Genomic DNA, 23503 nt, shown 5'->3' on the forward strand with positions numbered 1-23503 from the left:
CCCAGTCCAGAACCTGTAAGTCACAGGGACCACCCAGTCCAGAACCTGTAAGTCACTGGGACCACCCAGTCCAGAACCTGTAAGTCACAGGGACCACCCAGTCCAGAACCTGTAAGTCACAGGGACCACCCAGTCCAGAACCTGTAAGTCACAGGGACCACCCAGTCCAGAACCTGTAAGTCACAGGGACCACCCAGTCCAGAACCTGTAAGTCACTGGGACCACCCAGTCCAGAACCTGTAAGTCACAGGGACCACCCAGTCCAGAACCTGTAAGTCACAGGGACCACCCAGTCCAGAACCTGTAAGTCACAGGGACCACCCAGTCCAGAACCTGTAAGTCACTGGGACCACCCAGTCCAGAACCTGTAAGTCACAGGGACCACCCAGTCCAGAACCTGTAAGTCACAGGGACCACCCAGTCCAGAACCTGTAAGTCACAGGGACCACCCAGTCCAGAACCTGTAAGTCACAGGGACCACAGTCCAGAACCTGAAAGTCACAGGGACCACCCAGTCCAGAACCTGTAAGTCACTGGGACCACCCAGTCCAGAACCTGTAAGTCACAGGGACCACCCAGTCCAGAACCTGTAAGTCACAGGGACCACCCAGTCCAGAACCTGTAAGTCACAGGGACCACCCAGTCCAGAACCTGTAAGTCACAGGGACCACCCAGTCCAGAACCTGTAAGTCACTGGGACCACCCAGTCCAGAACCTGTAAGTCACAGGGACCACCCAGTCCAGAACCTGTAAGTCACTGGGACCACCCAGTCCAGAACCTGTAAGTCACTGGGACCACCCAGTCCAGAACCTGTAAGTCACAGGGACCACCCAGTCCAGAACCTGTAAGTCACACCACCCAGGGACCACCCAGTCCAGAACCTGTAAGTCACAGGGACCACCCAGTCCAGAACCTGTAAGTCACTGGGACCACCCAGTCCAGAACCTGTAAGTCACAGGGACCACCCAGTCCAGAACCTGTAAGTCACTGGGACCACCCAGTCCAGAACCTGTAAGTCACAGGGACCACCCAGTCCAGAACCTGTAAGTCACAGGGACCACCCAGTCCAGAACCTGTAAGTCACTGGGACCACCCAGTCCAGAACCTGTAAGTCACAGGGACCACCCAGTCCAGAACCTGTAAGTCACAGGGACCACCCAGTCCAGAACCTGTAAGTCACAGGGACCACCCAGTCCAGAACCTGTAAGTCACTGGGACCACCCAGTCCAGAACCTGTAAGTCACAGGGACCACCCAGTCCAGAACCTGTAAGTCACTGGGACCACCCAGTCCAGAACCTGTAAGTCACAGGGACCACCCAGTCCAGAACCTGTAAGTCACTGGGACCACCCAGTCCAGAACCTGTAAGTCACAGGGACCACCCAGTCCAGAACCTGTAAGTCACTGGGACCACCCAGTCCAGAACCTGTAAGTCACAGGGACCACCCAGTCCAGAACCTGTAAGTCACAGGGACCACCCAGTCCAGAACCTGTAAGTCACAGGGACCACCCAGTCCAGAACCTGTAAGTCACTGGGACCACCCAGTCCAGAACCTGTAAGTCACAGGGACCACCCAGTCCAGAACCTGTAAGTCACTGGGACCACCCAGTCCAGAACCTGTAAGTCACAGGGACCACCCAGTCCAGAACCTGTAAGTCACTGTCCAGAACCTGTAAGTCACAGGGACCACCCAGTCCAGAACCTGTAAGTCACAGGGACCACCCAGTCCAGAACCTGTAAGTCACAGGGACTGGGACCACCCAGTCCAGAACCCACAGGGACCACCCAGTCCAGAACCTGTAAGTCACTGGGACCACCCAGTCCAGAACCTGTAAGTCACTGGGACCACTGACTTAGCAGCTGGAAGTCACCGGGACTATTGAGTTCAGCAGATGTAAGTCACTGGGATCAGCAGGTGCAAGTCAGTAAACACTGCTGCCTCGCCCGAGCCTCAAGACCAGGGGCAACACTGAACACCTTAACTCACCCTTACAAAGATCAGTCTCACCTCTATACCTGACGAATAAATCAACAGAGATGGAGACTGGACGTTTTATCAGCGGCAAAATTATACAGAGTTAAACAAAGTGTGTCTCGATATATAAATTAAACAGCAGACGCAGAAAAAAGCACATCTCGATCAATTAGAAGGTAAACAAGAACCTGAGAGGCTGCGATGCTGATGCTTTGTCCTGTGTCACTAAGCCGATCATTCTTATCTCAGTGTCACTATGTTCACCAGCATCTTCTCTCGGACATTATGTCCTCTCTAGCAGCACTGTTATCGACATTAACCACACTGTAAGAAATGTTCTCCCAAGAACACGGTGCGCCTAATTCAATGTTCCTTTGACGAACACCTGGGACAAGAGCAGCCGACGTCCTCAACGGCTTGAGGTAGAATGTGCGGCAAGAAGGGTACGTTACTGGGACGATGTGTGAGCATCTCGACATGGGCGTGGGTGGGAAAAGAGGGGGTGGTTGAAGGGGGAAGGGGACAGAAGGGCCAATGGGAAGGGGGTGGGGCGCGGAGAGGTAGTTGGTTGTAGGCGTTGTGTTCAGTGTACAATGTGCCAGCTGCCACCAGTGAAGTCACTGCTGTTTGTCTAACACACCACACATACACTTTACATTCGCATCATCATCTGCACAACTTCCTTAATAAACCAGGAAGCTCTTGGGAGAGAGAGAGAGCATAACTACCTCTTGTCAGTAGCTGGTTTAAGCATCATCTAGTACAAACGAAATGTATTTTGTTATAAAATATGACTGAAAACGTAAAGCTAATAACAGCGAACCCTATAGTGAAGATACTGGGGGCCAGGATGGGCATGGAAGGGGGGCGAGGGTCAGGATGGGTGTGGAAGGGGGCGGGGGCCAAGATGGGCGTGGAAGGGGGGCAGGGGCCAGGATAGGTGTAAGAGGGACAAAGTTGTGGGTCGGGGATGGGAGTGGGTGGAAAAGTCATGCAGACATCGGGCACGAAGACAGAACAAACAAGACGCCAGCCATTGCTTGCTTACACACTGTCTTATACAAACATGGCCACACACGCTCCTCTCTCCTTAAACTGGACTTCTTCTTGTCCTTTATAATTAAGATTTAACGTATTGCAGCTACTCCAGTTAAGATTTAAAATACTGCAGCAACTCTGAACAAGATTTAACATATTGCAGCAACTCTGATCAAGATTTAACATACTGCAACAACTCTGTTCAAAATTTAACATACTGCAACAACTCTGATCAAAATTTAACATACTGCAACAACTCTGATCAAAATTTAACATACTGCAACAACTCTGATCAAAATTTAACATACTGCAACAACTGATCAACATTTAACATACTGCAACAACTCTGATCAAAATTTAACATACTGCAACAACTCTGATCAAAATTTAACATACTGCAACAACTCTGATCAAAATTTAACATACTGCAACAACTCTGATCAACATTTAACATACTGCAACAACTCTGATCAACATTTAACATACTGCAACAACTCTGATCAAAATTTAACATACTGCAACAACTCTGATCAAAATTTAACATACTGCAACAACTCTGATCAAAATTTAACATACTGCAACAACTCTGATCAACATTTAACATACTGCAACAACTCTGATAAAAATTTTAACATATTGCAGGAGCTCTAATTAAAATTAACATTGCAGTAGCAAAAGCTGGAATTACCTAAATATCAGTGTAAATAAAATACTGTTTAAAAATGCGATCCACTCTTGACTGCATGAAGTGAGATAAATTATGGAAGATCAGTTAAGATCTTCAAGATAACAGTTATGTATTTATGTAAGGATCATCCTGGATAAAATACTGGAACAGTGACCCAGCTACACCTGTTCCAGCACATACACTTGCACGTATACCTGTGTTTACATGGATTTTCAATAACCACTTGTACAAAAGAGAGATTCAAATGTAATTCATACTGCCGCATCACGTCCCTCCAACACGATCCACTGAATAGATTCTAATTAAAAATCACCCGAGGAATTTTACCCACGTACCACCTGGCCAGCAAGGCACTTAATCCAGTCATATGACCACAAGTGACAGGGCTACTTAGCGCCCCTGTTCTCCGTGAGTCCACCTGACCCAGGCTCAATGTGGCGTAAGCTGTCACTAGCCCTGTAAATCCCCAATAAGACCAAGTTAATCTACCTCGTAGTCTGATCTCGATGCTGACACAGCCATTGATGAGATGATAACGCCAATGGGGTGTCACAATCTATTCACCTCCTCGGGTTACAACCTACTGTAAATCTATCACAACTTAGCAGTCATGGTCCAGTCTCCTCACCTCTCCCAACTGTGTTCATCCACTGCAGCTCTCAGAGATAATTTAGTTTGTCTCTTACTCACGATTCACAGACAAAGGATCGAATCTTAGCCACTTATTGCCCTTAAATTATCCACACCGATTTTTGGCTTCATAATAAAAATAATAATAATAATAATAATAATGTTTCTGGTCGAGCTCGTGTACACATGAAGAAAATAATGGTTTGCAACAATCATTTCCAACTCAAACCTGCATTTCCAAACGTGTGATTGTAGTATACTGGGAATACAGATATTGCAAGAATTGATTGTGTGTGTGTGTGTGTGTGTGTGTGTGTGTGTGTGTGTGTGTGTGTGTGTGTGTGTGTGTGTGTGTGTGTGTGTGTGTGTGTGTGTACGTGTGTGTACGTGTACTCACCAATTTGTGGTTGCAGGGGTCGAGACTCAGATCCTAGCCCCGCCTCTTCACTGGTTGCTACTAGGTCCTCTCTCTCCCTGCTTCATGAGCTTTATCATACCTCATCTTAAAACTATGTATGGTTCCTGCCTCCACTACATCACTTGCCAGACTATTCCACTTCCTGATAACTCTATGACTGAAGAAATACTTCCTAACATCCCTTTGACTCATCTGAGTGTTCAACATACAATTGTGACCCCTTTGTCTCTGTGCCCCATCTCTGGAACATCCTGTCTCTGTCCACCTTATCTATTCCTCGCAGTATTTTGTATGTCGTTATCATGTCTCCAATAACCCTCCTGTCCTACGGTGTCGTCAGGCCGATTTCCCTTAACCTTTCATCGTAGGACATTTCCCTTAGCTCTGGAACTAGCCTTGTTGCAAACTTTTGCACTTTCTCTAATTTCTTGATGCGCTTGACCAGATGTGGGTTCCAAAATGGTGCTGCATACTCCTGTATGGGCCTGACGTACAGTGTACAGTCTTGAACGATTTCTTACTAAGGCATCGGAACACTATTCTCTGGTTTGCCAGGCGCCCATATGCTGCAGTAGTTATCTGGTTGATGTGTACTCCCGGAGATGTGCTCGGTATTATACTCACCCCAAGATCTTTTTCCTTGAGTGAGGTTTGCAGTCTTTGGCCACTTAGCCTATACTCTGTCTACGGTCTTCTTTGCCCTTCCCCGATCTTCATGACTTTGCATTTGGCGGGGTTAAATTCGAGGAGCCAGTTACTGGACCATGCGTCCAGCCTGTCCAGGTCTTTTTGTAGTCCTGCCTGATCTTCATTTGATTTAATTCTCCTCATTAATTTCACATCATCTGCGAACAGGGACACTTCTGAGTTTATCCGTTCCATCATGTCATTCACATATACCAAAAATAGCACTGATTCTAGGACTGACCCCTGTGAGACCCCGCTCGTCACAGGCGCCCACTGTGATAGCTCATCACGTACCATGACTCGTTGTTGCCTCCCTGTCAGGTATTCTCTAATCCACTGCAGTGCCCTTCCTGTTATACGTGCCTGATCCTCTAGCTTCTGCACTAATCTCTTGTGAAGAACTGTGTCGAAGGCCTTCTTGCAGTGCAAGAAAATACAATCAACCCACCCCTCTCTCTCGTGTCTTACCTCTGTTACCTTGTCATAAAACTCCAGTAGGTTTGTGACACAGGATGTGTGTGTACTCACCTAGACATAAACAGATATACACCACAGCACCGTATCATCCTTTGCGGATGATACTAGGATCTGCATGAGGCTGTCATCTGCTGAGGACGCGGTTAATCTCCAAGAAGATATAAACAAAGTTTTCCAATGGGCAACGGTAAACAATATGATGTTCAATGAGGACAAATTCCAACTACTCCGTTATGGAAAACTGGAGGAGATAATAACTAGAACAGAGTATACTACTGACTCCGGCCATACAATAGAGCGGAAAACTAATGTAAGGGACCTGGGAGTAGTAATGTCTGAGGATCTCACTTTCAAGGATCACAACAGTGCCACGATCGCACGTGCAAAGAAAATGATAGGATGGATAATGAGAACTTTCAAAACGAGAGATGCCAAGCCCACGATGATCCTTTTCAAATCACTTGTTCTCTCTAGGCTGGAATACTGCTGTACATTAACATCTCCATTCAAAGCAGGTGAAATCGCAGATCTAGAGAGTGTACAGAGATCCTTTACTGCACATATAAGTTCTGTCAAGCACCTTAACTACTGGGAACGCTTGGAAGCACTTGACTTGTACTCGCTGGAACGCAGGAGGGAGAGATATATCATAATCTACACTTGGAAAATCTTGGAAGGAATGGTCCCAAATCTGCACACAGAAATCACTCCCTACGAAAGTAAAAGACTGGGCAGGCGATGCAAAATGCCCCCAATAAAAAGTAGAGGCGCCATTGGTACACTAAGGGAAAACACCATAAGTGTCCGGGGCCCAAAACTGTTCAACAGCCTCCCATCAAGCATTAGGGGAATTGCCAATAAACCCCTGGCTGCCTTCAAGAGAGAGCTGGACAGATACCTAAAGTCAGTGCCGGATCAGCCGGGCTGTGGCTCGTACGTTGGACTGCGTGCGGCCAGCAGTAACAGCCTGGTTGATCAGGCCCTGATCCATCGGGAGGCCTGGTCATGGACCGGGCCGCGGGGGCGTTGATCCCCGGAATAACCTCCAGGTAACCTCCAGGTAGTTGTACTCACCTAGTTGTGGTTGCAGGGGTCGATTCATAGCTGCTGGCCTCGCCTCTTCACTGTGTGTGTGTGTGTGTGTGTGTGTGTGTGTGTGTGTGTGTGTGTGTGTGTGTGTGTGTGTGTGTGTGTGTGTGTGTGTACAGCGTTATCACAGTCACTACAGTTGATCTTTTATGAAAGCGTTTTGTGGAAGAATGGTTGTTGAGAAGTGGGGGTGGTAGAAGAATGGCTGTTGAGAAGTGGGGGTGGTAGAAGAATGGTTGTTGAGAAGTGGGGGTGGTAGAAGAATGGTTGAGAAGCCGGGGTGGTAGAAGAATGGTTGTTGAGAAGTGGGGGTGGTAGAAGATTGGTTGTTGAGAAGTGGGGGTGGTAGAAGATTGGTTGTTGAGAAGCGGGGGTGGTAGAAGAATGGTTGTTGAGAAGTGGGGGTGGTAAAAGAATGGTTGTTGAGAAGTGGGGGTGGTAGAAGATTGGTTGTTGAGAAGCGGGGGTGGTAGAAGAATGGTTGTTGAGAAGTGGGGGTGGTAGAAGATTGGTTGTTGAGAAGCGGGGGTGGTAGAAGAATGGCTGTTGTTGTTGAGAAGTGGGGGTGGTAAAAGAATGGTTGTTGAGAAGTGGGGGTGGTAGAAGAATGGTTGTTGAGAAGCGGGGGTGGTAGAAGAATGGTTGAGAAGCGTGGGTGGTAGAAGAATGGTTGTTGAGAAGTGGGGGTGGTAGGAGACAAATGGTTATTGAGAGGTGAGGGTGGTAGGAGACAAATGGTTGTTAAGAGGTGGGGGTGGTAGGAGACAAATGGTTGTTGAGAGGTGGGGGTGGTAGGGGAAAAATTGGTTGCTGAGGTGGGGTGTTGGAGGAAGAATGTTTGTTGAGATCGGATTATAGAGGAAGACTGATGAAATATGGGATAGCAGGGAAAGATTGGTTGTTGAGGTGGAGTGATAGGGAAACAATGAGAGGAGGTGGGGGTGACAAAATAGGGAAAGAATGGTTCAGTGTTCAGTGGTCCAGGATCTGTAATAGCCAGATGATAGCAGTAGTGATGCTGGTGGGTGTGGTGTGTTGGTGGTAGTGATCATAGGCGAGTGTAATGTGTTGGTGGAGATAGATGAGTGTAGTGTGTTGGTGGTGATAGGTGAGTATAGTGTGTTGATGTTGGTGTGGGTGACGACATGGGTTGCACCACTGACCACAGCCTCGTGAATCAGGTCCACTGTTCTCCTTGCCACATATACTTAAAAACACATGCACTCGTAATCAGGTAGGCTCATAAATTCGAGTTCTTAGCATTATCAGCTGGGAGAACTAGAAGTTAACGTTGTAAACTGATAAAAGAACAATGCCGAAAATTCACTGAAGTTAGTTTACAGTGAGAGAACAAATGAGTTACACAAGTTAGTAGTATCAAGTAATACAACCACTGAAAATTAAAATATATATGTACTAGAGTAAAAACTAAAGAGGGAACGCTACGAGAATATAACTGTTCCTAAAGCTATAAATAATTCATCACAAGTGGTTAGTTACGTAATGCATGGTCATACACAAGTTGTAATAAAACAAAAATAAATCTTGACATAAGCAAGGAAAAAAAACACAGGACACTGCTTTAGTAACTTGCTGACGCGATGTTTAAGAGATTGCAGAAAGTCTCTCTTACAAAATGGCTGACCTCGAGTGTATCTCTACTCCTGTAACTACAAATGGGTACCATTTCCAAATTGGTAATTACACAAATAGCAAGATTTTCGAATATAATGACACCCTTCTGTAATGTCAACAATGAATTTTGTAGTTCTTACATCACACATATAAAACTATAAAGTACGCAGCGCCAGCATGGAGTACAAACTTTCAGGGCACAGATCAGGTGGACAAAACGAGTTATCAATAAAAGACCAGGGTGAGGGTGGATAAATTTTAACTGAATATTTAAACAAACTAAAGTGATGTATACTTTTACCTTTTATATATCTTTGACGAGTTTCCAGTCTTCTACTCCAGAGCCCGGCCCTGGGCTAGGCTTGTCTGGAGCTTGCCTGATCAACCAGGCTGTTTATGCTGGCGGCCTGCTGATCTACACATCACAGCCTGGTTGATGTAGCACTTGGTAGAGATACTTGTCCAGTTTCATTTGAAGATTTCTAAACTGATCACAGCAGTATTTCTATCTTCTGGCAAGATACTGAAAAACCTGCCCCCCCCCCTACTTTTTAATGTTTATTTTACACTACCCCACATATCGATCACTCGTTATGGTGGTGTGCATATTTGGGACTAGGCCCTTAAGTACTTTCTAGGTATATATTATAATGTATCCGCCGGGTCACTATCTGGAAAAGAGCTGGACCGGGACACGTACCGGCGAATCGTTCATGTTCAATGTATCTCTCTTCACTCCAGCGAGTACATGTTGAGAATGATGCATTCTCCTTAATTTAAATACTATATTGGCTCTATGCGGGATGTAAATGATTTCTACATCTGTTCCAGCTCTGAGGAAGCCGAAGAATCAAATTATATTCAAAGGTTCAAGTGCAGATAGTTAAATCAACGAGGCTAAGGACTCACACCAGGCGACTGTTGGTTAACCGGCGGAGCTCAGAGAAACTTGAGTTCATTCAACGCAAACTCATATAGGAGAGTACAAAAACAGTTCCACAGTTTTAGAAGTCAGAGCTTCATTGCTTGCAACATGGTGGAGAAAGTCAGGCTGGTAATGCTCGCATGTTTACAACTCTGGCTTGCTTGTGTTGACTCACCGTTTTTTAAGTTTCTCATTTCTATTCTTTACGAGTTCTTATATTTTTGAAAACAGCGCTATATTTACAATGTTTTGTATTTTACATCGAATATGGGACGAAAGTATATAAACTTAAATTTTCTCATTCTCTGTGGCGTTAGAGATACAATTTTCTATGATTATATCTCCGTAACCTTAACACAAAGAAATATTACTTTTACTAAACTGACGTACGTGACAATCGTCCAGTAGAGGTTAAGCAATAGTAGTGTGGGTGGCATGGCAGAAGGCAAGGTTATAAATGAAACTGTTAAGAGTTGTGTGGTGTAGACGTGGAAAATCATTATGCATAGAGTTATAGTACACTTTACCTGCTTCAGTGGCACCCATGCGAGAGAGAACATCAGTGATGCCAGTTACTTTGCTGCGGTCGTCGAGGAAGCTTCGTCCTTCCCTCATGGTATCGTCCCCGGACTCGTTGGTACCCCGACTGACGTGGAAGGTAGCACCTGACGACTGTTCGACGGTAGCGCTGGAGGAGGAACTAACCACACGAGAACCTGTGATAAGCGAGGAACAGAAGAGGAAAGGAGATAAGCACGACTGACTGCTCCGGCTTGCATGTCATAACAGACTATGGGGACAGGCTTAATACTAATTTGTACATCTCTGAAAATTTCAACATTACTATAATGAAGTGAGACACAATGACTCACATAAGGGATATTGCATGAGAATTAAAGAACGGGAAAATGACACATATATACATATATTCACTGACATGTTTATGTGGTTATAGTGGTTACATCTGGCAATCCCAAGAAACCACCGCGATAGGAAACTGAAGAAACACACATTTCTCAGATCACAAGATACACGCAGTCAAAGATATTCACAATATTACGTCAAAATAAATGGGCTTCAACAACTAAGTCAATATGGGGTCTTACCATGTTCATATAAAAAATAATAAAATAATTGTTGTTAAAAAATATATAGTCAAAGAAAGCAGTAGTCAAGAAAGCAACCCATAAAATGCTTGGATATTCCCTAATCAAAATAACAAAATAAAGCGGATACAGTGAAGCCAAATATAAACTGAAGAGGGCGACCAATGCTGGCACACAGATGAAGGCAGATAATGCATGAGGTGAGGTAGGCAACAATGGAACAAGGATGGGGCGAGAGAAAGAAACAAGCATAACGGGGCTGTGGGCAGGACCCGCCAAAACAACAATGGTCAGTGCAATTAACAACGCCAGGCGCGCTGAAAAAGTGTTCACGCCCAGTGTGATTCAATACAACACCATCCTTACCAATACTGGACTCACCAATATTCTCGATCTAAGGAACTGGCTCTTGATCTAAGGAATTGGATCTGTGCTCCGGTTCCCTGAATTGAGCCTGAATACGTTCCATCCCCCCCCCCACGTACGCTGTACAATCCTACAAGTTTAGCTCTCCCCCATTATTATAATAATACATTACTGGGCTCACCTAGTATACTTTGTATCAATACACTACATTACTGGGCACTCCATGTATCAGTAGGCATACTAATAATTTCAAGTGTTAGATTACATTTTTCAGTTTCCAAAGAAACAATCTACAAGATTAGCAACATAACATAAGAAAGAAGGAACACTGCAGCAGGCCCACTGGCCCATTCGAGGTAGGTCCAAGTCTCTTACCGGCTTAAGCCAATGCCCCACCTAGTCAGGTCAGGTCACATTCACTTAAGGAAGGAACACGGCAACTGACCTAGTAGCACAAGCTAATCAGGTCCAACTCACACCCACTTATGTATTTATCTAACCTATTTTTAAAACTACACAACGTTTTAGCCTCTATAACTGTACTTGGGAGTTTGTTCCACTCATCCACAACTCTATTACCAAACCAGTGCTTTCCTATATCCTTCCTGAATCTGAATTTTTCCAACTTAAAACCATTGCTACGAGTCCTGTATAGGCTAGACATTTTCAGCACGTTATTTACATCCCCTTTATTTATTCCTGTCTTCCATTTATACACCTCAATCATATCCCCCCTAATTCTGCACCTTTCTAGAGTGTGCAGATTCAGGACCCTCAGTCTATCCTCATAGGGAAGATTTCTGATACATGGGATCAACTTTGTCATCCTCCTTTGTATGTTTTCCAGATGGTATAAACCTTGGTAATAAATACCGACAAGTTGGTTTAGAAAGACACGTAAGCAAACACTATAACATATTTATTAGAAAACGTTTCGGTCCTGGGACCTTGATCACTTCTAACATACAGAGGTAGAAAGACATTATATATAGGCGGAGAGTGAGATGTGACGCACGTGACCTGAGGAATGTCATAAGAACATAAGAATGGAGGAACACTGTAGAAGGCCAACCAACCCAACAACACAGGAGTCACATGATTTCATCGTCTACTGGCCCTCATCATAGGCAGAGGTTGTTTTGATAAGGACCTGCCTCGCATGGGCCAGTAGGCCTTCTACAGTGTTCCTCCATTCTTATGTTCTTATGACATTCCTCAGGTCACGTGCGTCACATCTCACTCTCCGCCTATATATAATGTCTTTCTACCTCTGTATGTTAGAAGTGATCAAGGTCCCAGGACCGAAACGTTTTCTAATAAATATGTTATAGTGTTTGCTTACGTGTCTTTCTAAACCATGTTTTCCAGAGCATCTATATCCATTCTGTAATACGGTGTCCAAAACTGTGCAGCATAATCTAAATGAGGCCTAACCAAGGATATATAGAGTTGAAGAACAACCTGAGGACTCCTATTATTTATGTTTCTTGATATGAAGCCAAGGATTCTGTTAGCTTTATTGCGACAGAATAATAAAGTATCATTTAAGTTGTAGCCTCAGTATATTTTGTTCCTCCTACTAAAATTTAATTTAGAACTTAAGAATGCTTCATACAACCAGCTTCAGATCTTCACTGCTGGTACACTGTAACTAGGAAAAGTTCATGAAAGTATTGGTATGTATAGGTGCCGGTAAACATCCCTTCAAAACATTTCAAGTTATTTTGCAATTCACTTAGGCCAGGTAGACTTCAGGCCTCTTGACTTCCGGGTGTGAATGTCATTATCATTAATCTATTGGTTTACGTGATATAAATGGGAAAACACTCCCCCCATCCCCAAAGAAAGCCAGAAAATGCATACTCTGAATGCTGACAATTCTCACAACTCCACGGAAATCATCAGTGACGTATCGCTGAAGATTAAGGTATTTATCATATGATTAACTGGGTTTACTTCTAGTCTTCTTTTATCATTCACACACATATTGTACGTATGCAAACATACATGTACGCATAAGCACATACATGTGCACATAAGTACACAGATATGCATGCATATATATATATATATATATATATATATATATATATATATATATATATATATATATATATATATATATATATAATATATAATATATATAATATATATAATATATATATATATATATATATATATATATATATATATATATATATATATATGTCGTGCCGAATACGTAAAACGGGTCAATTAGCAAGAACTCATTTAAAATTAAGTCCTTTCTAAAATTTTCTCTTATACGTTTAAAGATATATTTTTTTCATTAATGTTAATGTAAACATTTTTAATTTTGCTCCAAAAGAATCTTAGAAAACTTACCTAACCTTATTATAACAAGAACAATTTATTTTAGCCTAACCCAACTAAATATATTTTAGATTTGTTTACAATAATTTAATACTAAACAAACATAGTGAAATATATTTTTTTCGTTAGGTTCAGAATGATTTTTGCGAAATTATTGCATACACAAATTTTCGCTTGTCCTATATGGCAAGATGAGCGTTGCTATTTAAGCCAAGATCGCAAGTTCTGCCTATTCGGCACGACATATATATATGAACACAAAATGATATAAAATACCGACAGGTTGTTAGGTAAGACACATATGCAACAGTTAGGTATCTTTATTTCGAAACGCTTCGCCTACACAGTAGGCTTCTTCAGTCGAGTACAGAAAAGTTGATAGAAGAAGAGACTTGAAGACGATGTAATCAGTCCATCACCCTTCAAGGGTGATGGACTGATTACATCGTCTTCAAGTCTCTTCTGCTTCTATCAACTTTTCTGTACTCGACTGAAGAAGCCTACTGTGTAGGCGAAACGTTTCGAAATAAAGATACCTAACTGTTGCATATACATACATATATATATACCTGGAGGTTATTCCGGGGATCAACGCCCCCGCGGCCCGGTCCATGACCAGGCCTCCCGATGGATCAGGGCCTGATCAACTAGGCTGTTACTGCTGGCCGCACGCAGTCCAACGTACGAGCCACAGCCCGGCTGATCCGGCACTGACTTTAGGTATCTGTCCAGCTCTCTCTTGAAGGCAGCCAGGGGTTTATTGGCAATTCCCCTAATGCTTGATGGGAGGCTGTTGAACAGTTTTGGGCCCCGGACACTTATGGTACCAATGGCGCCCCTACTTTTTATTGGGGGCATTTTGCATCGCCTGCCCAGTCTTTTACTTTCGTAGGGAGTGATTTCTGTGTGCAGATTTGGGACCATTCCTTCCAAGATTTTCCAAGTGTAGATTATGATATATCTCTCCCTCCTGCGTTCCAACGAGTACAAGTCAAGTGCTTCCAAGCGTTCCCAGTAGTTAAGGTGCTTGACAGAACTTATACGTGCAGTAAAGGATCTCTGTACACTCTCTAGATCTGCGATTTCACCTGCTTTGAATGGAGATGTTAATGTACAGCAGTATTCCAGCCTAGAGAGAACAAGTGATTTGAAAAGGATCATCATGGGCTTGGCATCTCTCGTTTTGAAAGTTCTCATTATCCATCCTATCATTTTCTTTGCACGTGCGATCGTGGCACTGTTGTGATCCTTGAAAGTGAGATCCTCAGACATTACTACTCCCAGGTCCCTTACATTATTTTTCCGCTCTATTGTATAAGAACATAAGAACATAAGAACGAAGGAACACTGCAGAAGGCCTACTGGCCCATGCGAGGCAGGTCCAAGTCTCCTACCGGCTTAAGCCAATGCACCCAACCTAGTCAGGTCAGGTCACATTGACTTAAGGGAGGAACACGGCAACCGACCTGGTAGCACAAGCTATCAGGTCTAACTCACACCCACCCACATCCACTCATGTATTTATCCAACCTATTTTTAAAGCTACACAACGTTCTGGCCTCTATAACGGTACTTGGGAGTTTGTTCCACTCATCCACAACTCTATTACCAAACCAGTACTTTCCTATATCCATCCTGAATCTGAATTTTTCCAACTTAAAACCATTGCTGCGAGTCCTGTCTAGGCTAGATATTTTCAGCACACTATTTACATCCCCTTTATTTATTCCTGTCTTCCATTTATACACCTCAATCATATCCCCCCTAATTCTACGTCTTTCTAGAGAGTGCAGATTCAGGGCCCTTAGTCTATCCTCATAGGGAAGGTTTCTGATACATGGGATCAACTTTGTCATCCTCCTTTGTACATTTTCCAGAGAATTTATATCCATTCTGTAATAAGGTGACCAAAACTGTGCAGCATAATCTAAATGAGGCCTAACCAAGGATGTATAGAGTTGAAGAACAACCTGAGGACTCCTATTATTTATGCTTCTTGATATGAAGCCAAGGATTCTATTAGCTTTATTGCGAACACTTATGCACTGTTGTCTTGGTTTCAGATTACTGCTAACCAGAACTCCTAAATCTTTTTCGCAATCCGTAATATTAAGATCTACATTATTTAGTTTATATGTGGCATGGTTATTGTCCTGTCCAACATTTAGAACTTTGCATTTGTCTATATTAAACTGCATCTGCCACTTCTCCGACCACTGCATCAGTCTATTCAAATCTTCCTGGAGTGCTCGAATGTCCTCGTCAGAATGAATTCGACGGCCTATTTTGGTGTCATCGGCAAACTTGCCGATGTCGCTCTTTATGCCCTCATCTATGTCGTTTATGTAGATTGTGAACAGCAGGGGGCCCAACACTGACCCCTGTGGAACACCGCTCGTGACACTTCCCCACTCTGATTTCTCCCCATTTATGCAAACTCTCTGCTGCCTATTTGTCAACCATGCCTCTATCCAGGAAAAAATTTCTCCTCCTATTCCATGTGCTTTAATTTTCCTCAATAGTCTCTGATGTGGGACCCTGTCAAAAGCCTTACTGAAGTCCATATACACAATATCATATTCATTACCATGATCTACCTCCTCAAATACCTTAGTGAAAAAAGTTAATAAATTCGTAAGGCAGGAACGCCCCTTTGTAAAACCATGCTGAGATTCGTTGATTAATTTATGCTTTTCAAGGTGGCTACGAACTGCCTCGGCAATTATTGATTCCATAAATTTTCCCACTATGGAGGTTAGGCTTATTGGTCTATAGTTCGAAGCTAAGGACCTGTCACCTGTTTTGAAAATAGGTATCACATTTGCCATTTTCCACTTATCTGGCACCATGCCAGTTTGTAGTGATATGTTGAAAAGATTAGCCAAAGGTGTGCTAAGCTCCTCTTTACATTCCTTTAGAACCCTTGCATACAGTTCATCAGGGCCTGGGGATTTGTTAGGTTTTAATTTATCTATTTGCCTAAGGACCATGTCACTTGTGACCCTAATAGTGCACAGTTTATTATCGTCCTGTTCTACATAATTTATCATTACTGGAATATCGCTGGTATCCTCCTGTGTAAAAACTGAGAGGAAGTATGTGTTAAAAATTCTACACATTTCCTTATCACTGTCAGTGAGCTGACCCGAGGAACTTTTGAGTGGGCCTATCTTGTCCCTGATCTTACTTCTGTATACCTGAAAGAATCCTTTTGGGTTAGTCTTCGATTCTCTTGCAACTTTAACCTCATAATCTCTTTTTGCTTTTCTAATTCCCTTTTTTATTTCTCTCTTTAACTGAATATATCGATTTCTCAATTGCCCCTCTCCTCTTTTGATTTGCCTATATATGCCTCTCTTTTGACCAATCAGATATTTTAATCTATTGTTCATCCATTTAGGATCATTTTTGTTTGATCTGATTTCCCTATTTGGAACATAATTTGACTGAGCAGCTAGAACTATGCCCTGGAAAGCATCATATCGGCAACCATCACCACCTACCTGACCCTTAGTCAGGTCATTCCAGTTCAGCCCACCTAAGTAATTTTTCAGTCCTATGAAATCAGCCAAGCGAAAGTCAGGGACGGAGACTTGATTGCCATTATTAGGGGAATTCCATGATATATTAAAACTGAGTGATTTGTGATCACTTTCCCCAAGCTCATCATTAACCTCAAGATTATTAATTAGTGTTTCCCTACTGGCAAGAACCAAGTCAAGGAGGTTATTTCCCCTAGTTGGCTCTGTCACAAACTGTTTTAAAAAACAATCCTGGATCGTATCAAGAAAGTCACCTGACTCTAAATTTCCTGTCAAATTGCTCCAGTCAATCTGTCTATAGTTGAAATCTCCCATTAGCACAACATTTTCGTATGTAGATGCCTTACGAATTTCGTCCCATAGAAGTTTACTGCACTCCCTATCAAGATTTGGGGCCCTGTAAATCACACCCAAAATTAGTTTTTCTCGGCCCTCGAGAAGCTGTAACCAAACAGATTCAGTGGCTGACGCTTCTAATTTAATATCTTGTCTAACACAACAATTTAAATTGTCTCTGACATACATCGCTACTCCACCACCTTTCCTGTTGACCCTGTCAGTGTGGAATAATTTATAGCCTTGTATGTGACATTCAGAGGGCATCTCTCTATCTTTCAGATTGAGCCAGGTCTCTGTTATAGCAATAATATCTATGTTTCCTGCACTTGCAATTAATCTTAGCTCATCTATCTTATTTCTTACACTCCTGCTATTAGTATAGTAAACCTTAAGGGAGCTAGTCCCTTGCTGCCCTCTGCTGTCCCCCTTTGTTTGCTGACCTGATCTATTGTCTTTATTTATAACTTCATGCTGAATGCCTTTTATACATTTACTGTTTCCAACCCAAGTGTTGCAACCTGCTTGTTTCCCACACACACCCATACCTCTATCTTCCATCAGTTTAAAATCATAGGCATTTCACCAATGGCCTTCTCAATCGAGTCTGCAAGTGCTACCACCCCAGCCCCAGAGAGATGTACCCCATCCCTTGCATACATATCATGTTTGCCATAAAAGTTGTTCCAGTTGTCAATGAATGGGATTGCAAGTTCCTTGCAGTATCTGTCTAGCCAGCAATTTACACCAATTGCCCTAGACAACCATTCATTTCCTACTCCCCTTCTAGGCAAGATGCTACATATGATTGGGATCCCTCCCTTAGACTTAATGAAATCTATAGCTGACCTGTACTTATCTAGCAGCTCTTCTCTCCTACCCTTCCCAATATCATTTCCACCAGCACTGAGACAGATAATGGGCTTGCTCCCATTACCTGACATGATATTATCCAGCCTGTTGACAATGTCCCCAACACCAGCTCCAGGGAAGCACACTCTATCTCTCATCTTCTTATTCCTATTACAAAAAGCACGGTCAATGTATCTTACCTGAGAGTCACCAACCACAAGAATGCGCTTACCTCCATTAGCAGGGGCAATAGTACCCTTACCTTCACTGGCCACTGAAGTACATTCATCCTGAAGAACAGAGAAGCGATTTCCTACCTTCAGATCTTCACTCTTAACTTTCCTTACTCTGATGCGCCTTCCATTACTGTGAACTACTCGCCACTTGTAGCAGGTGCTGGGCTGCACCTCACTGCTGGTAGCCGTTGCTGCCTCCCCAACTACAGCCTCCTCACAGCGAGAGACAGACTGCACCTCGCTGCTAGAAGCCTCATTCCCCACAACTCCAGCCACCTCACACTCTCTCCCAGACCCATTGAGGTGGACCTTCAGCCTCCTAATCTCCTCCTGGAGAAGCAAGACCTCCTCCTTCAACTCTCCAACCTCAATTTTTAAAACACTGCAGAAGCAAGCCATGCTTTGTAACCGTCCACACTAATCCCCAAAGCAGCTCAGGGTCTGTGACCTCACGTGACGACTGACCACTGAGTACGCGACCGGAGTCAGTATACGTATACTCTGTTCTAGTTATTATCTCCTCCAGTTTTCCATAACGGAGTAGTTGGAATTTGTCCTCATTGAACATATTGTTTACCGTTGCCCACTGGAAAACTTTGTTTATATCTTCTTGGAGGTTAACCGCGTCCTCAGCAGATGACAGCCTCATGCAGATCCTAGTATCATCCGCAAAGGATGATACGGTGCTGTGGTGTATATCTCTGTTTATGTCTGATATGAGGATAAGGAATAAGATATATATATATATATATATATATATATATATATATATATATATATATATATATATATATATATATATATATATATATATATATATGAGAGAGAGAGAGAGAGAGAGAGAGAGAGATTCAAACAATATTGAGGTATAAGAACATAAGAAAGGAGCACTGCAGCAGGCCTACTGGCCCAAGCCAGTCAGGTCCAAGTCACATCCACTTAAGAAGGAAAAAGCACTGTGTCAAACCCACTAGCCCTAGCCCGTTAGGTCCAACTCACACCCACTCAAGTATTTGTCTAGCTTATTTTTAAAACTACACGTTTTAGTTTCAGTAACGTCACTCGGGATTTCATTACACTCATCCAGAACTATTACGAAATCAGTGCTTTCCTGTACACACACGTTTTAAAATGCACCAAAGTGGTTAGGCCACTTACCTTTATTACCTCACCTCCACTTCCACTTCCCACCCTTTTCCCATATTTCCATCCTTCTTCCTTCCCCATCTTACCAAAGCTCTGGTCATAATTCGCATTCGCTTTCCTATATCCTTTCTAACTAATTTTTTCCAGCTTGAAATCACTGCTGCGAGTCCTGTCTTGGTTAGATATTTTTAGCACGCTATTTACATCCCCCTTTATTTATTCCTGTTTTCTATTTATACACCTCAATCATATCCCCCCCAATTCTACGCCTTTCTAGAGAGTGCAGATTCGGGGATCCCTCAATCTTCGTAGAAAAGATTTCTGATACATACGATCAACTTTGTCATCCTTCCATGTATGCTTTCCAGAGCATTTATATCCATTCTGTAATACGGTGACAAGAACTGTGCAGCATAATCTAAATGAGGCCTAACCAATGATATATGGAGTTGAATAACCTGAGGAGTCCTGTTTATTTATACAGTCCCTCAGCCAGGAGTCAAATTCAGGCTGAGGGATTGATTACCTCCAACTACTTATCTAACTCAGTTCTTCTCTGTATTGGACTGGAGAAGCCACTGTCTGGCGAAACGTTTCCTCAATAAAGATTCGTAAATGTTGCACAAGTGCCATTCTTCAACTTGTCGGTTTTCTAAACCATTTAGATCACAATGAGGAGTGTGAATCACTTCATTAACACCCAAGCTAGATCCTGGCTACGGGAAAGGGAGGCGAAAGTGTGAGGCTATACTAGGCAACACCACCAGCAGCTATATCACGATTTGATGACGAATTAGACCCTTAGACCCTTGTGCAACATCTGGGTATGTAAAGCAAAAGGACACAAGTGCAACTAATGTGACATTTTATTGTGGCAACGTTTCGCTCTCCAGGAGCTTTGTCAAGCCGTTACACTGTATCGGCTTGACAAAGCTCCTGGAGAGCGAAACGTTACCACAATAAAATGTCACATTAGTTGCACTTGTGTCCTTTTGCTTTACATATTGTCGGTAATTCTACCAACATTATTACAACATCTGGGTATCTTTATTTGTAGACGTTTCGCCAACCAGTGGCTTTATCTATACAAGGAGATAATATGAAGAATGTAGATATAGAAAAGATAATGATTACCTCATCTTTTGTATATAATTCTACATTCTTCAGATTATGTCCTTGTATTGGAAACACTACAAGATGACGAAACGTCTACTGATACCCAGATGCTGCACATATCTCTAATTCTTCATCTTGTCGGTATATACCAGTTATATCACGATTTGTTTTGAAATCACAAGTAAACAATAGCGAAAGAGGTAGGAAAAAAAAGTTATATTAGGACAAGAGTGGCGGCAGTGTAGTGTACTTACCTGGTGTTGATGCTGGGTAGGAAGATCACAATAGGAGACAAAAAGGGTGAAACACCTAAGGTTTTTAACCCACTTTCTCACGTACACGTTAGACCAACGTACTGTACAACACTTACAAAACACACACTGTACTACACTCTTTTACGGGACACTTGGTGAATGTTGTGTGAAGGTTTAGTTCGAGTGAGGAGTAACGTGACCTGCCTGGAAGAGGACGTGTGAACGAGTGCTGAGTGTGTGTGTGTGTACGTGTACGTGTGTGTGTACGTGAGCGGACCAACGGCTCATCGACAACCAGCTGATCTGCCGTCGTTGACCGCAGCCTCCATCACTTCGTTCAACACTCCTTATAATAATCCTTTTTTTTTTCACCGTCTACGAAACATAATTCCTTACCGGAGTACATGTGCGTGGTGTTACACTTAACCATTAAACTGTTGTGCCTTAAACTACGAAAATAAAATAAATCATGGATCCAGCAGACACGTTCCAAGCGAAAATGAGCGAAAATTAAAGAGAGAGAGAGAGGAGGGGGGGACATGGCGGTCTGCCCTGCAGAGAATGACAGACTAAGGTAAAAACTTCACTTTTCACCTCAGGCACCTGATGAACCAGGAAAATTACTCCGTCAGTATAAGTTAAAACATTCTCATATAGCAGGCGACACTGTCCGCTAAAAAAAAAAAAATCTCCCTAATAACCGAAAATACAAAAACGTACACTTTCAAATTAATCCCTTTTTATATTATGTACATTACAACTAACCAGGAGAGATTATGGGCAGTTATATCATTCGGATATCATTATATACTGCCTAAATACCAAATGTGTAAGAGGTGAATAAAAATGGAAGGCTCTGAGTGAAGACAAATGATGGTAGGGAGATATTAAGCGGTGTGAGAGGGAGGGGAGGTCTTGGTCTTAACGTCTTTCTTTACCCCAGTATCTGCGACCGTTGAATGTCGACCACCCGTCTACACCCACACAACACCCGTCTACACCCACACTACACCCGTCTACACCCACACTACACCCGTCTACACCCACACTACACCGTCTATACCCACACTACACTCGTCTACGCCCACACTACACCGTCTACATCCACACTACGCCCGTCTACGCCCACATTACACCCGTCTACACCCACACTACACCGTCTATACCAACGCCACCAGTCTACACCCACACTACATCCGTCTACACCCACACTACACCGTCTATACCCACACTACACCCGTCTACACCCACACTACACCCGTCTACGCCCACACTACACCCGTCTACACCCACACTACACGCGTCTACACCCACACTACACTCGTCTATACCAACGCCACCAGTCTACACCCACACTACACCCACATTAAACCCGTCTACACCCGTCTACACCCACATTAAACCCGTCTACACCCACACTACACCCGTCTACACCCACACTACACCCGTCTATACCAACGCCACCAGTCTACACCCACACTACCCGTCTGCATCTACGCCACCACCCGTATACACCCACACATCTACGCCACCCGTCTACACCCACACATCTGCACCAAACGCATGCACTCATACATCCACACCACCTACCTACACTCACTCATCTACCTACATTAACATATTTAGGCTTCCCTATATGACTTGTAAGTCAAGTGGGGTTAGAGATATGTCAGAGATTAGGGAGATGTCTACAGTATTTTATGAATGACATCTCCCACAATCTCTGATATAACTCTGACACCACTTGCCGTCAAAGAAGCCACTGATTGCATGTCGATGAACTCTTTCCCATGTACAGACTCATGGAACTCAATATTAATCAATAAACAATAATCAAGGACAAACGATAAAAGATCCAAAGCAACTGTTGTTGTTTTGGATTCATCAAGATTGGTAAGAAACTTACTACATGCCTTACGTTTCTATGGAGACGAGGCCTAGACACTGGAGTCATCCCGCAGTTATTAAAAACATCGACATTTCCCCACTCTCCAAAGGTGGTTTTAAAAGGGTTTTAAGAAGCAAGATTACCAATCACATGGAATGGCAGCAGTTGCACAACCCAGGTCAACATGGGTTCAAAACAGGTCGCTCCTGCCTTTTACAATTGCTGCAAGTCTTTGGCAAATGCGACTATGGGAAAATTTCACACAAAATGCGTGCAGAAGGAATAACTGCGAAGGTGGGCAGATGGAAGTTTAACTTTCTAACAAGTAGAACACAAAGAGTAATAATAAACAGAGTGAAATCAGGGGTTGCTACAGTGAAAAGTTCTGTCCCCCAAGGCACGGTACTCGCCCCACTTCTCTTCCTCATTCTCATTCCTGACAGACAGGGATATAACTCATTACACACGATATTAGAATTTATAATAAAGTAGCATCCATAGAAGACACAGCGAGCCCTCAAGCTGATATAAACCAAGTCTTCCAGTGGGCTACTGACAAAAAACATGATGTAACAAGGATAAATTTCAGTTACTGGTCATGGACCGGGCTTCAGGAATGTTAACCCCCGGAACACCCTCCAGGCATATTACGTCATATAAGAATGAAGGAAAGAAAAACAAGATCAGAGTACAAAACAAATTCAAACAGCTCAATATGACGTAAATCAAATATGAGAGACCTGTGA

At 43.2% G+C, this 23503-nt stretch overlaps 1 protein-coding gene across 12 annotated transcripts in view; it reads right to left on the reverse strand.

The window, feature by feature from the left end:
- LOC128700714 (titin) overlaps positions 1–23503 on the reverse strand; it is a 333838-nt gene that overhangs the window by 127102 nt on the left and 183233 nt on the right. For all 12 annotated transcript variants that reach the window (XM_070097261.1, XM_070097260.1, XM_070097253.1 and 9 more), the window contains one exon: positions 10091–10279. In XM_070097261.1, coding sequence (XP_069953362.1) covers positions 10091–10279 — 189 coding nt within the window. The remainder of the gene's footprint in view (positions 1–10090; positions 10280–23503) is intronic.

This window comes from Cherax quadricarinatus, chromosome 56 (genome assembly GCF_038502225.1).
Source record: "Cherax quadricarinatus isolate ZL_2023a chromosome 56, ASM3850222v1, whole genome shotgun sequence".
Taxonomy (NCBI): domain Eukaryota; kingdom Metazoa; phylum Arthropoda; class Malacostraca; order Decapoda; family Parastacidae; genus Cherax; species Cherax quadricarinatus.